The sequence below is a fragment of the Macadamia integrifolia genome, chromosome 3, assembly GCF_013358625.1.
Source record: "Macadamia integrifolia cultivar HAES 741 chromosome 3, SCU_Mint_v3, whole genome shotgun sequence".
Classification (NCBI taxonomy): Eukaryota; Viridiplantae; Streptophyta; class Magnoliopsida; order Proteales; family Proteaceae; genus Macadamia; species Macadamia integrifolia.
In genome coordinates, this window is record NC_056559.1 from 19,981,630 (window position 1) to 19,997,236 (window position 15,607).

At 38.7% G+C, this 15,607-nt stretch overlaps 2 protein-coding genes across 4 annotated transcripts in view; both read right to left on the reverse strand.

The window, feature by feature from the left end:
* Positions 1-274: 274 nt before the first annotated feature.
* On the reverse strand, positions 275-4,407 carry LOC122073870 (tubulin beta chain-like). The gene is made up of 3 exons (XM_042638545.1): positions 3,924-4,407; positions 1,313-1,582; positions 275-1,218 (listed from the first exon to the last, which is right to left on the reverse strand). Exons 1-3 carry the CDS (start codon positions 4,318-4,320, stop codon positions 536-538), a joined length of 1,350 nt encoding a protein of 449 aa, XP_042494479.1. The 5' UTR covers positions 4,321-4,407; the 3' UTR covers positions 275-535.
* Positions 4,408-7,147: 2,740 nt separating this feature from the next.
* Positions 7,148-15,607, reverse strand: part of LOC122072668 (BRISC and BRCA1-A complex member 2) — a 14,782-nt gene continuing 6,322 nt past the window's right edge. The window contains exons 7-13 of one of the 3 annotated variants that reach the window (XM_042637051.1): positions 15,116-15,246; positions 14,952-15,000; positions 14,712-14,801; positions 14,574-14,627; positions 12,061-12,126; positions 7,641-7,738; positions 7,148-7,493 (exon numbers count right to left, since the gene is read on the reverse strand). In XM_042637051.1, the coding sequence (XP_042492985.1) occupies positions 7,424-7,493; positions 7,641-7,738; positions 12,061-12,126; positions 14,574-14,627; positions 14,712-14,801; positions 14,952-15,000; positions 15,116-15,246 (558 nt within the window). In that variant the 3' untranslated portion in view covers positions 7,148-7,423. Of the gene's footprint in view, positions 7,494-7,640; positions 7,739-10,531; positions 10,603-12,060; positions 12,127-14,573; positions 14,628-14,711; positions 14,802-14,951; positions 15,001-15,115; positions 15,247-15,607 lie in introns of those variants that run through there. The other 2 variants (XM_042637053.1, XM_042637052.1) reach the window with 2 other exon arrangements.

Sequence of the window (15,607 nt, forward strand, 5' to 3'; positions counted from 1 at the left end):
TCCCCTTCATGTTGCTGCCCCTGCGGCTTGCGCACTCTCACTGTTCCCCTACACAGGGGCAGGCGCCACACAACCAATCAGCTATCTCTTAACTACACATTTTGTTTCTTTTACCAAGTGATTTGAATAGGATCACTGGAATAATGTTATAATCCCCTTTCTTTTATCTGTAACTGGAGAGGTCAAGTGAAAGTGAAAGGTACGAACATTAAAAACTGCCTTGGTAGCTTCAGTGAGATGACTGATCTCAATATCTCATACATAGTCTAATCTATTACTCAAAAGCCACCAAATTTATGCCATTCAAAAAATTCATGAAGGATGACAATACTGAAATTGCTACAGTTCACATGCATGAATTAAAACTGTCGGGACACAAATGATATTTCGAGGAGCACAGCGGGAAAAGAATCAAGGGGAAAGAATAATCAGCTTCCAGACAAAAATAAGAGAGAATTATGGGTAGGGAAGAGGAATATCTAACCCATCATACGACTAGCTTCCAATTTCAAGATAGTTGATGCCATCATCCCACTCAGCCTTCATAGTTATCTTCCACTCCCTCCTCATATTCACCATCCTCATCTTCCTCTACAGTGGCCTCCTGGTACTGCTGATACTCAGACACCAAATCATTCATGTTGCTCTCTGCCTCTGTGAACTCCATCTCATCCATTCCTTCCCCGGTGTACCAGTGCAAGAAGGCCTTGCGCCGGAACATAGCTGTGAATTGCTCACTCACCCTCCTAAACATCTCCTGAATTGAAGTCGAGTTACCAATAAAGGTCGATGCCATCTTTAACCCAGTTGGGGGGATGTCACACACACTCGACTTCACATTGTTGGGGATCCACTCCACGAAATATGATGAGTTTTTGTTCTGAACATTAATCATCTGCTCGTCAACTTCCTTGGTGCTCATCTTCCCCCTGAACATGGCTGAGGCAGTCAGGTAGCGTCCATGTCTCGGATCAGCTGCACACATCATGTTCTTTGCATCCCACATTTGTTGGGTTAGCTCTGGTACAGTGAGAGAAATGTAATGCTGCGATCCACGGGAGGTCAGTGGAGAAAATCCAACCATGAAGAAGTGGAGCCGCGGGAATGGGATAAGGTTCACTGCCAGTTTCCTCAAGTCTGAGTTCAACTGACCTGGGAACCTCAGACAGCATGTCACACCACTCATGGTCGCTGAAATCAAGTGGTTCAGGTCACCAACTGCCAACAAGGTAGTAAAATCAAGGCTGTTAAGTGTCAAAGTCCATATTTGTGTGGCAGTGTTTATGAAAGCAATTGATAACACAAAACTCACAGCTTGGAGTACTGAGCTTCAGGGTCCTAAAGCAAATGTCATAGAGGGCTTCATTATCTAGGACCATGCACTCATCTGCATTCTCAACCAATTGATGCACAGACAAGGTAGCATTGTAGGGCTCGACAACTGTATCAGAGACCTTTGGAGAGGGGAACACCGAGAATGTAAGCATCATCCTGTCCGGGTACTCTTCCCTCATCTTTGAAATCAGGAGGGTTCCCATGCCCGAGCCTGTGCCTCCTCCAAGAGAATGACATACCTGAAAACCTGGCAAAAACACGTCACATTTTGTTGATTATTGGTTGATTACACATAACAAAGCAAAAAAAAAGCAAAAACATGAAGAAGAACAAAACAGAGCAGACACGCCAAAACCCAAATAAGAAACCTGCATCAGGTTATCTCCACATAGTAAAACACTGGGAGTACATCGACTGAGTCAATTTTTTTTTTTTTTTGATGAATTACTCGGTCAATTTTAATTAAGTGCAGTAACTGATTTTCTATTTGACCAGTTTCCGATTGGTCCCAAAAGATTAGAGTATCATAAGAGCTGGACTGTGGGTCTGGTCTAGACACTAGTCAATCTGGTGCAATTATTTTGTGTCAAAGGATTATGGTATCAATAGATTAATGGTCTTCATACCTTGTAAGTTTTTTTTTTTTTTTTTTTTAATCATTCACTAGCCAGACCAACTTGCTGCGTACAATGGATTCCTTACCCTAACTTCCCTTCTAAGTTACATTGCAGAAATAAAAAGTGAAGTCGATGCTGTGAGATATTAAGCTTTCTGACTCACCAGCAATGAGAAATTTATCTATTTCTCAAGCCCGTCATTATCTGAAAAAAAAAGAAGATAGTTGGGATAACTTTTGTTCAGGATCTCATAACAGAGTGGGAATACCTTTTGTTACGGATCTCTTTAACAGATAGGAGGTTGGAGGGGAGTGCTGCTTAGTGGTGGTCTTAATGCCCAATAGATAATGATCTCAAAACTTGAAATTTTCAGGTGGTTAAAACAGTGATTAGCCAGCACAATTTTATAAACATGGATTTCTTAGACAACAGAATAAGTAAAACAACAAAATCATGGGATCTCTAATCGAAGGATGATCCAATGGGCAATCACCATCTTAAATGGCCAAAGATCAATGCAAGAGAAGAAGAAACTACTTTTGAGAAGTTGATATTCAGCACTTCTAACATGACTGCATGGGTATCATTGTACCATTCCTTCATGATTCACAAATTAAAAATAGATTTCAAGGAAAAGGAACAAATAGAATTCTAAGAGAAGCACTGACATTCATGAGGAAAACGAGGAAAAGAATGAGATCAAAATCAAAATCACAGAAGTCTCTGTCTTCGATCAAAGCATCACATATCATCAATAAAATATGAAGAGGAAAGATTTCATCCTCTGAAACAAAACAACATATCCTGTCATTGTGAAATAACAAAACTTGAATATCGAAAAAGAAACAAGCAACTGCATAAACTTTTCTTGATAACAGAGAGGAGGTTCATGATACCCTATTGACAAGGATATCATAACAATATCTCAAATATTTCAGGTAGTTACAACTGAGTGATTATCCAGCACAAATTGTTTAACATGGATTTCTTAGAAACCAATAGGTAAACCAACAAATCATAGGATCTCTAATTTGAAGGATGATCCAATGGGCAATCACCATCTTAAATGGCCAAAGATTAATGCAAGAGAAGAAGAAACTACTTTTGGGAAGTTGATATACAGCGTTTTTACCATGACTCACATGAGCATCATTGTAGCATTCATTCATAATTCACAGATTAAAAATAATAATATGAATCATGATAATATGAACAACAACAGACAGATCACCAACATTCAAAACAGGGGAGGAGAAAGACCGGATGGATTGACACTTAAATTTCAGAGATTTCAAGGACAAGGAACAAATGGAATTCTAAGAGAAGTACCAACATTCATGAGGAAAACAAGGAAAAGAATGAGATCAAAATCAAAATCACAGACATCTAAGCCTTCAACCAAAGCATCATTTATCATCAACAAAATATGAAGAAGAACAATCTCATCCTTCAAAACAAAACAACATATCCTGTCATTGCGAAATAACAAAACTTCATTATCGAAAGAAACAAGCAAATGGAATAAACTTTTCGAAATTCAGCTGATCCCATGCAAGTAGTGCTCTCCTACCCGATCTAAACGTCTCAACTAAGCAAACATCAGCAAGAGAGCGTAATGCAAACGGATAATCCTCTCATACTGCTCAAAGTTGGTTAAGGCTTAAGAGAAAGAATGAATCCTATGAAAATTTGTAGACAATTCTAAATATAATCATCGCAACAGAGGTTGATTGTCTAAATTTTCAACATTTCTATGGAAATGATCAAAACGTACACCAGCTACAACCAGCAGATCTCATATGCCACTCCAAATTTCAAATAAATCATAATCCTGACCAGAAACTCTGTTTGATGAAAGAATGCAAAATTGAAATTCAAACTTGTCTAAATCATGTTCCATTATTTTAAAATAATAAGAATTCAACCAATATCAAAATGCAACGTAATCGGAATAAAGAAAAAAGGCGATACCTTGCAAACAATCACAATTTTCAGCCTCTTTACGAACAACATCAAGAACAGAATCGATCAACTCGGCTCCTTCAGTGTAGTGACCCTTGGCCCAATTATTTCCGGCACCAGATTGTCCGAAAACGAAATTATCGGGGCGGAAGATCTGACCAATTGGTCCAGATCTGATGCTATCCATCGTCCCAGGTTCCAGATCCATAAGAACAGCCCTAGGCACGTACCGTCCACCGGAAGCCTCATTGTAGTAGACATTGATCCTCTCGAGTTGCAGATCGGACAATCCACCATTGAATCTCCCCGTAGCATCGACGCCATGTTCATCGCAGATCACTTCCCAAAACTTGGCTCCGATCTGGTTCCCACATTGTCCACCTTGAACGTGAAGGATTTCTCTCATGGTTTCTTTTCAGGAAACAAGGCTACGCTATGGGTTGGGTTTGGAGGTGGTTCCGACCTTTCTGTCTGTCTGGGTAAAATCTGAGAAGAACTGTTGGGGACGAAGTTATAAATAGGCGGAGCGGAGAGACCTAGACAAAAGATTCGACAATTAGCCAATAATAGACCAGCGGGATATTTTGGTTTCGAAAAGGCCATCCCGAAAGCGGGAATTCCGAATGCCTACAGCAACGTTTCGGTGTCCATTTTCAGTTTCCGTTTCGACGCAGGCCGCAAGACCGCATTTGGCACCCTTGGCAAGTCATAAATTTAAATTTTCTAGGGTGTCAAAAGTTGGTCCGCACTGGTAAATCCAGATGTGAATCAATCGGTTGAAACCTGAGATTGAACCGATCAATTATAAAATGTATCGAATTCAAACATCAATTGATTAATAATTTAACTTGATTGCAACCCATTTAAGAATCATTTACGAAACCTTTTAAATCCAAATTGTAATATGTTTATCTCAATTATCTTTATTACCATAATGGATCCATAATCAACTGACTGAATTAAAATACGTATATGCCTTAGTCTATAAGGCCCAATTACTTAAACGGTTGAAAAAGGTGTGAGGTCAAAAAAGCCTGACTGAAACTAAACAGATCAGACCGGTTGACACTTGACACAATAAAAGATGCAAAAGTTGTGGTTTTAGATCCGGGTCCATAGACTTCACTGTAGACTCTCGGTCTATTGTATGACCCTCCAAACGTAACTGTAGTAATTAAAACCTAGACCACCGATTTAACTGAGTTGGCGGCAGTACGGTTAGGTCGAGGTAGATCCGGCATCCTAAGATGCGGGGAATCGGTGGTTATTTTATGTTCTCTGCGGTTGTTAAATTGGTTGCCTCACGGGCATCCAACGTAAAACCTCCGCAGGGGATCTGCTCGTCCACCGTTTGGCAGATCCAACACATCACATGGCAATTGGCATGTCCATTTGCTGATGCCAGACTGCGGCCTGCGGCCTGCGGCTAGCAGGCGGGGACCATCAGCATTGAATCTGGATTCTGGATGATGGGCCAACCCGCAAACACGTGTTAGAATAGGGCGAAAGCTGACAAAGACATAATAAATTTAAGGTCGATAGACTGATAGAGTAGGGTTAACTTGGAGCATTCAACTTAAAAAAAAAAAAGGGATCAACCGAAATAGAGATGTGGATTCCCAACAAACGAAAGATTGGTTAGATTAAACTAATCCCATTTTATATTATTTTACATTAAAATATGAGCAAGAGTCTGTTACGACTTCTCACATGATCTTATTGCCCTCTCTCTAATGTATGATACGGCTTAATCACACCTTATTGTTGAGGAGAAATAAAAAAATTTACATTCTATGGTTATTGTAGAAAAACATAGGAATGAGGGTGAGAGAGAAGATGTTATATTAAAAGCTACGACCAAGAGAAACATTGGTATTTGAATGGTAATAGAGGTTGGACATTTATTTGAAGTGGGAATTTATAGGAAAATCTAGATTAGAATGAAAATATAAATATGGTAAAACAATTTGGATTAAAGTTTATCTACATGAGGCAAAAGTAGGGAATAATCTACTTTGTACACCTAATTGAGCCACTTGACTGATGTGTCAATCCCGACTATTAGATTTTTAAGAATCATCTTGGATTGGCCATGTGTTAAATTTTAAATTACAATTCAATCATGTATTATCATCCCATGTGTATCGATGCACCCTTGTAAATGACTACACCACACCTATAAAAAAATGAATATCCTCCACTATTAATGCTTCCGTGTATGCTCCTATTGGTCCTTGTGCTGAAGCAGGAGTTACACTACCTTTTAGGGAACCCTTTTCCAATTTTAAGTTCTTTTTTGCCAATTGGTTAAATCCATTTGAGTTGATACCTGGACACCTGATTACGATAACTTTTCTCAGACCATGTCCCTTGTAACAAGTTTGGGATGAGCTCATCCCTTCTTTCTACCCATCTGTGGGTTGCCTAAATGGTTAAGATGAATTAGGGATTGTGTAGATACACGCATGGACTCAGGTGTAATTCTCCATCTGTGCATTTGCCATTTAAGCAGAATCCATGACAGTGAATTACTACACTAGTCTCCCCGAGGATTAATCATGGTGCCCATAAGCTGGGCCAGACACCTTGATTAAAAAAATCAATAAACAAATAAATAATCATCCCTTCTTTCAACCTCTCGTCCAGTCAAGGATCCCCGGTGACTTGGTCAGATCTTCCAACTTTCAATAGACAATTAATATAGAAAGAAGTCTTGTTGAGTCAGATAGTGGTCTACCTCAGAATACTCGAGGAGAAGAAGATAGGCTGCAAAGTCTTTCAGTCAATTTAATATATTTATGCCGTATTATTGAGACCAATTCGGGAAAAAAACGAAAAAACGATCTAGTTTTCTCACTCCAAAATGTAGGGCGTCAACCAAATAGAAAGCAAGGACTCCAGAAGATTGCTCACAGATATCACTAAAGTCACTGGGCTTCACACTCGACAGCTTCCATCACCGAAGAAGCAGGATTGGATTTGCCTAGCAAAGGAGCTCCATGAGGTAGGAGCTGGTCACCTTTTATGGAATTGGAGAGGAACTCAAGAATAAGGAACCAGTGAAGAAGTTAAAGAGGACCACCCCCTCCATCCTAGCTAGTGTGACATCTGCTCTTCAAAACAGTAATAGCCCAGGCCTTTCGATTCCACAGGTTAGCTTATTTTTGTTAGTAGCTTCAACATTTTTTATGACTGGAACTATAATTCCAGTATCCCATCCTTGATGAAAATCATGGGAAAAAACACTATTATGTTCCCTCTACCGGTGAACCTGTTTGCTTCGGTATCATATCATTTGACACAATTTTTTTTTTTCAGTGCTCATGGAGCTTTACAAGTAGAGTACACAATACCGATACTAGTATCTTAAAATTGGTGGGGTGGGGTCGGGTGGGGTGGCGTCGGGTGGGGAAGGATAGGACACATTTAAAACCAAACCCAATAAAAGCAAATTAACATATACATCATTGAATTACATTAGGGTGGTGTTACCTTTAAAAACCACAACATTAGTGCTGCTGAAGTAGGGTCTCATTGCAGTACTTCTTGAAACTTAGACACTCCTCCACCAAGAACTCACTACAGAAAAAAGTTTCACTTATACATGAGTATACAGGAGTATCAGATGGAATGAATATCAGAAAATAGAAAGCAAGATTTACAGACTCATCAGATGGAATGAATATTAGAAAATAGAAAGCAAGATTTACAGACTAGGGGACTTACAAGATGCGTTCAGCCATCAATGAGGCTTCCCATCTTGGACTCCAACGAAAATCAATCAGAGGAGGTGACATGACTGGTGTGAGTTGAGAGTTGAAATGCTACAATAAAAAGGTATTTGTGTTAGTAAGATTGATTTGAAAGGATTCACCCAAAAAAAAAAAAACAGATTGATTTGAAAAGGGAAAACAATTGGTAACCAAGTTCTGTAATATGCAGGCAGTCTAAAATTTTGACAGACACAAAGCCAACATATCTAATGGTTTCAATAGAACTAAAGGTACAGGAAAGGTTCTAGAATGCTTTCTTAATAGCTTCCGGGCTACATCACAATCATGGAAAAAGCCATCATAATCTGAGCTAAAATATGAAACCTTATGAAAAAGCGACTTGGCTGAGTCTTAAATCCATGTAAAAGCCACATTATGAACCAGGATATCAGGTTTTCAGGCAGATTCAGTCACTAAAAAAATAAAATAAAAAGAAATAAGAAGGATAATTAAACAAAAGGCAAAAATAAAAAAGACAAGAAGCGGGAAAAAGAAAAACGGTACAGTACTAAAAGAGACTTAAAATGCTAACCTCCTATATTCTAATCTTCAAGTCAAGTGTACTTGTGCAGATTTGTCTCCTTTACTCCCTGATACGCTCAAATTAGTCACCCAGTGAAGGAAGGACACGTGGCGCCCAACCGAGGGATACTCAATATGACCATGACTCCGGAGATCAGAAGGTGGGGGAGACTGGAGTCCCCCTCAACTGATAGAAGCCGAGAGGACTCTAACGACGCGAGGAGGAGACACCTGGATAGGGAATATTCCCCACGAAGGTAGGAAGACGTATCCCAGTAGGACTCGGAAAAGGGATAATCCTATAAGAAGGAATCCTAAAAGACAGAACAGGTAAGTCAATACATTCACACCATTACTATTGGGAAAAACACTGTTCTGCGGGTCTCTAACTTGGGAGTCGGACTAATCCCGAAGCCAACTCCGGGCCTCTGCCTTCTGTGCTTGTGCAGGATCGGCTATAGATTCTCGGCAGTAACACTTCCGTTATACATTTACCCCCAAAGAACTTTTCGTATGGAAGAAGTAATAGAGGTTAAGCTAAGAGAAAGTCAAAAGAAGAGACTTGCTAGCTGTTGCGATTAAAAGCAGTCAGTACACAATAGACAGAAGGTGCAATTATCCTTGGATATATGGAAGGGTGAGGAAGTGAGATGTAAATCTTCTTCAACAATTAGCGAGGTTATGAGTGCATAAAATAGTGAGAATAGAATGTACTTGTTGACAAGTAGACCAGAAGGTGATTAGGATTCCAAATGCCAATCGATTGCAAGTAGAATCTCCTTCAAGCAGAACGCAGTTGAGACAGAACCGCCCAGCAACATCTAAGCCTAGTTGGAATTTCCATTCAATTGCCTTTGTTGGATAATACTGAGGCTTATATAAATAAAAAGATCAGAATTTCAGAACAAGAGCCATATTTGTGTGGAGAACAGAAACACCAAGAGGATAAAAGAATTGGGTGACACCTAGAGAGGAGATGTTTCTACTTTGCTTTCTGACCATTGGGGTCCTTGCTTTTCTAGGATCTGAGCCTCTGAGGGACATTATTTCCTGGATTATGACAGGCCGGTAGCAGAGGAGCACTTGTCCTTGTGAATGCTTGGTTGGGCTCTCCCTAGCTCTTGCCAGTGAGACCATTCTTGTCTTCTAAGTGAGGCAAGTTTATAGCTTCGGAGCTTCCTACCAGAGTTTCATGTTCAGTTGGTTCTTAGGACAACTAATCAGATAGCAACCAACCTGCCAAGTGTGTGACAAGAGCACAACTGTATGGGAGTAGGGGTTGCAACTCAGGCAGGCTTGGCTTGGGAAATTGATGAATTTTTAACCCAATCCAAAGCTTGTCCATCCAATTTCCAATTTGATTTAAAGTTGAGGTGGTGATCCAAATTTAGGCCAAGTTGCACCCCCTAGAGACAAGCATGGTCTACAGAAATATATCATTGTATTTTTCCCTTCTGTTCATCCTCCTCAGTATTAGGACTCAGATGTGCCACTTTTCTACATTACGAAGTCTGTTGTTCACCAAATATCCTTGTATCTACTTTTCACTTTCCATAAACTTTTCTTTTAATAGTTCAGTTCTTAAAAGGCAAGAAGAAGAATAAGGCTGAAATTTTTAAGCCTAACATACTTGTTGTAGACCAGATTTGGGTTTTAGTGCCTGTGGGGCCCACCAACAGTAATTTTGGAGTTGGTGTCTATGTCATTAAGTAGGGTTTATTACTTTATTAAGTATATGTGTGCTTAAAAGGATTTCATTATACTTCGAGTTGTTTAGGAAGTATAAAGGGTGTACCCAATGCACGAGGCTCCTGCCACTGCGGCGTCTAGGGAGCGTCATAATGTATGCAGCCTTACCCCGCTTCACAGAGACACTGTTTCCTGATGTGAGTTCAAATTGTTTTCCTGTAACAGTGGCATTTGGAAATTTCTTGTCGGTTGGATTATGGGCTTTGTGGCTTTATTGATTTTGGGATTTATGGGTTTATTACTCTTTGGGATTTTTAGGGGATTAATGAAGCAATTTTTCAGCTCCAAGAGATTTTAGAAGTGCTATAGATATCGAGCATGTGGTGGAGTTATTATTTTAAGGGAGAGGGTTCTCTAAGCAAGCAGCATAGCAGTGTGCACCTGCCGCACCAATGAGAGGCGACGAGATGGTTTCGTAAGTAGGGGGTAAGAGGTCATTTGGTGTGTGTGTGTGTGTGAGAGAGAGAAAATGCTAGTGTACCCTCCACCACTTGCTCAGAGAAACTTTCCCTTATTTTAAATACTTGTGCATTTAGCAAGTAATCAAATACATATATAAGCATCTACCCTTACAAGAATTCATCAATAACAGAAGATTTTTCCTCTCAACGCTTTGTGCTATTGCTATGTGGATTTTGAAAGTCCTACAACCAGTTGAGAATCAGAGATTAGAGAATGATTCAACTTGTCAGTAATGACAGAGGTCCTTATTTATAAAGAGATTACAATAAACTGAATAAGGAAAGTAGGGTAACGCTGACTAAGCGTCCCTATCTACAAGACTTGCTATGGTAAATAAGACTTAACCAAGGTAAAAAAAAAAAAATAACTAATGCAGATGTGGCTGGTCTTACCTGGTTAGACCAGCATGACCGGCTTTGGAAGCCAAGGGCCAAGAAGAACCGGTCCAGGCTGGGTTTTTGGTCCAACAAGGGCTGGTAGTAGTTAGTTTTATATTGTCTTTTATTTGTCATTGAGTAGGATACAAAGGAGGTAGAGAAGTAGGAATCTGTTTAGAGTCTAAGTAGGAGTCAATTTCAGTTTTGGAGTCTGAGTAAGAGTCTTTTATTTTCCCCTTATATACTTGCATTTACTCAATGTTTGATTTCAGAGTGAATTTAATTTTAGAATTAGTGAATTTGTGCGTAGTGTGTGATCTCCTTCCCCCTCTTGTGCGATTTTCCCTCTTCTCCCTAAGGCTACCCCATCACTAACTACGGTCATCTCAGCACAACCTTACGCCAATTCCTAGGTGGATTATCTTTTCTTCTTCTTCCCCTCTAGTTTCTATTTTCTGTCACAGGTTACAGCAGCTTCTTCAGCGTTTGACACAGCGTCTCGGCTTTTTTTTTTTTTTTTTGGGGGGGGGGCCATGGGGGTGGGTTGGTTTCATCACCTCTTTTACACCATAAATATCCAAGAAACCACTGCCACATCAAACTTGCTTCCATCATCCATCAAAACCCACCCATTGAGTTGTTTTCCCATAATTTATGTTTGCAATTCACCCACAACAAAATCTATTCCAGCCCATAAACCTCACATCCAACTTCAATCTAACTCTAGCCTATTCCAACCTTTCAACCTTTCAACCTTTCAACCTTTCCTATTTTCTCCATTACTCTTTTACTTTCTATTCCAACAACAGTAAGCTTTCTCTCTGTGAATTAATCTAGTGATACTTTAGGTCCATTCAGACTGTGGGTTCGCTCGTAAAAGTGGAACCCCGGTTCCACATCAACAGTTTTTTTGCAAATAACAATAATATGGAACTAATTTTTAATGATTTGCTTTTCCGAAACATTAAAGTTCTCCTAGTTTCCAAACAAGCTTACATCATCTTGTATTAAAACTAAAAAATTCCCTCGAGTATTGCATCCTGGTATGCAACCACCATCATGAACAAAGGCATACGCGCATGCAAGAACCTATATATTAAATGAGGTATCTATGTTCACAACATTTTTCAGATGAGTATAAATAAAGGACTGTACACATGGAAACTACATTTATAAATGAACATCTCTATTATTGTGATTTTTCAGATGAATAAAATATAGAAAATTAGTAGAATATCAAAAAACTTAAAGCATTTTCATTACCTGAGAACTTTGAAGCATCAACACAGGTTGTTGCTTAGGGAACAGAGTTGGAATGGAAACGTGCACCTAGACACAAATAAAAAACAATAAAACCAACAGAACTAACCAGAAAAAGGACAGAAGGTAGAAAAAAGGATTTCAGGCAAAAAAAAACCCAGCAAAACATAAATGCCAAAATTGACCCAAAAAAGAGCCATTGAAAGAGAGAGGGGAAGGGGCAGAGGAAACGCAATTAAGTGATCATGTTATTGTGAAGGCATGTGCCTTAAAAGAGAAAAGGAACATTCAAAAGTGATTATCACATGAAGTTTAAAAGAATAAGTAGTATAGGGCAACAGGTCAACCAAGTGGATTGGTTAGAAAGAGATGTTACAGATGGCTGGTAGTGGCAGGGAAATGGGGAAAGCAACCGACTTGAAAATTATAAAGCAGAAAGCTATAATTAGATTAGCTACAACTTATGTAGCAAGCAAAGGAAAAAAAACTAGAAGTCAAGGAAAACAACCATTGACTTCTAGTTTAGGTTTCTCGGGTGGTTTCTTATGGAGTTCAGATTTCATTGTTGAGATTCACCAAGAATATGATCAAGTTTCACCACTCATGCAACTCCAGCATTTCTCACTACTCCGGCAAACTCCTCTCTTTCTCCAATGACTTCACAGTGGTATTCACTGTTTAGTGGTTTGATAGGGTTCATCCTCCATAAATTTGACATAGAGTTTAGGTTTCATTAGTTTCATATTTCACAGAGATTAAGCTTAGGGTTTCATTATTCATGGCAAGCATAATGTTTTCCCAGATATCCGGCAATGGTTTCCATCAACGGGGGCGGAGATGAGTCAGATGACAGAGAAGAGAGAAAAAGATGGAAGAAGATAAAGAGAGAGGGGAGTCAAAGAAGAAAAGGAAGTTAAGAGGGTTAAGGAAGATGAATAGGAACCGTTGAATTTAAACCGTTTAGATCTAAATATTTAAGATACATCAGCTTGATGCAAGAATAGGAGTCATTTTTACCTAATCTAGTGATGCATACCAAAAGAAAACTAAAAAGAGAGATATGCAACTTTACCACTTTTTTGCCCAAAAATGTTTCGATCCGTGATTTGAACATTGTAAGTCCCCAAATCTTGTTGAAATGGTGAAGATTAGAAGTTTTTTTTTATGTGAGATTATTTCCTCATATCAAAGATAAACAAGCTTCCAAAGCCTTCAGTTGCTTGCAATTTCGTATCTCACTCACAGTTTCTGTTTTGCAGGATTAAAGGAGACGTAGCTTAACTGTATCGAATGGTCCCGTATCAGACTGCATCAGTCCCGTATCGGCCCTTTGTCGGAACATATTGGTCAACACAAACTTCTTTTTTCTTTTTTTCTTTTTTTCTTTTCTTTTTTTTTTCTTTTTTTTTTTTCTTTTTTTTTAAATTGTATTTATACCTATCAATACCAATACGTATTGGCCAATGAAATAAAGTACCTAACAATACTTGACACCCTAGTTTTTTTTACCAAGACTTGGAGTAGATCAGGTCTGCTGGAAATATTTAATATCTCCCAATTCTGCTCTTTGATTCCAGATTTGAATCCTTCAAGTCTAATTCTGAGAATCGACTCATTAATTCTATTGGGTTAATATCGTTGAGATTTATATCACAATATCAGTTTTAATTGGATATTATAACTCTGTTATCTAATTAATATTCCAATTTGTGCTTTGACTTGACACATGCTTCTCCTGGGGTTACTAGGTTTAGTACATAATTCAGATCCACCCATGGGATTGATCTGAAAACTTGCAGCAAGGGTTTCCTACATTAAGGCTAGAACTCGACCTGATTTCTAATCTAAACCGACCATCTGATTTGAATCTATTGGTTTCTCCCTAATCTGGATTTTCATTCCTCTGTTAACAATTCTGTTTAAGTACTGTTTTAGTTTCTTAAATCGGTATTACATTAGGATAATCGTCTCATTCCTTAGGCCTTTTGCTGTACACTTTTGAGAGTCAAATGGCTGCTAGCATCATTCTTTCATGCTTCAAGTGAGCTTTTCTATTATGAAGGCAATATCCAGTGCCCCCATTACACATTCAGGGCTGTGAATGGGAACAGCTAGAGCCTCTGAGAGTCTGAAACTAGTGCAAAAAAGTTTCCATTTGACTTCAAGCAGGAGAAAGTTTGCCACTAAAAAAGTTCCTTTACTCTAGTGTAGAAACCCATTGATGGGGAACAGTTCAGCAGTTTCCTAGAAATAATTCATCTAAGTTAACATCCAAATCCCCCCCCCCCCAAAAAAAAAAAAAAGAAGAGGATATGCAATACACAGCAACATAAGCAGTAAAAGAAGTATGCAAGGATATTTATTCCTAGAAAAATAAAAGAAGTATATTATCCTATTCACAATAGCCATGTATGAGTATCTAATAGACACAATTTGCAAGTTCTAATGTAGGGTAAAAAAAATTAGGAATCTGAAGATTTCTTGTTACAAAAATAATACTGAAGGAAGTATATTACCAGAAACGTAAAAACCCCGGAAGCAGCAAGAACTGTAGCCTTCCTGCAAAAGACCTACGAAAAAACACATGAAAACAGACCAGTTAATCTTACAACTTCTGATAATTATCAAATTACAAAATTCTCATGCAAGCATACAGGATCTGCTTCCACAGGCCTCCCAAACAGAGGAGCTAAAGCCTCAATAAAGCGCCTTCTGACTCCTATTGATGCCACAGCCTCCAAGACCTTCAAAATACATAATCCTAAAAAGTCACTGCTGAATGCAGAAATTGTTCAAAGGAAGCACAAATAGCCAGCAACTTGAAAGTAAAGATGATTTACGATAAAAAAAAAATGAAGCAAAAGCAGCATTTTACTCATAATCAGGCAACAGACCTGTGCCTTCAGAGTTTCTTCCAGAGTAGGAAGATATTCAGCCATGCACCTTTGCAATATCATAAATCAAGGGGGAGGGGGGGGGAAAGAAGACGTGTTATTCAAAGTGATGTGTTTCCTAGAATCAAAAAAGATAAATACTTTACCCCATGAGGCCGACTTACATTCCATCTAACCATGGAGGAAGCTTGACATCCTCAACAGAGAATAACATTTTTAGCTCAGAAGATGAGACCAGTTTTAAACGTGGAGCAGAAGGAGCCGCAGAATATTTTCTACTCACTGGAAATATAACCTGCACCAATTAGAAAAATGTAAAAGTAAGATTCAACACTGCTATCATTTCGGCAACAATTCTGAGAAAGGGTTAGTAACCGTCAAAACTATTCAGTAGCAAGATTTGTACAACAGCTTCTGACAACATTTAAGATGATAGTGAAAGGAATTTCAGAAACTTCAGCAAAAGTCCTTGATCAAGGGTTATTTCATCGTCTAAATGACTGATTTTGGAGTTAACGGCTATTTCATCTTCCAGAAAAATTGAACATGGGATAAGGACGCTGCCAATTTCCCTTTTCTGTTCTTTTTTTTTTTTTTTGGTATACATGTTTTGAACAGATTTGAGTCTAGTACACATTTTGAAATGGACAAAAAAA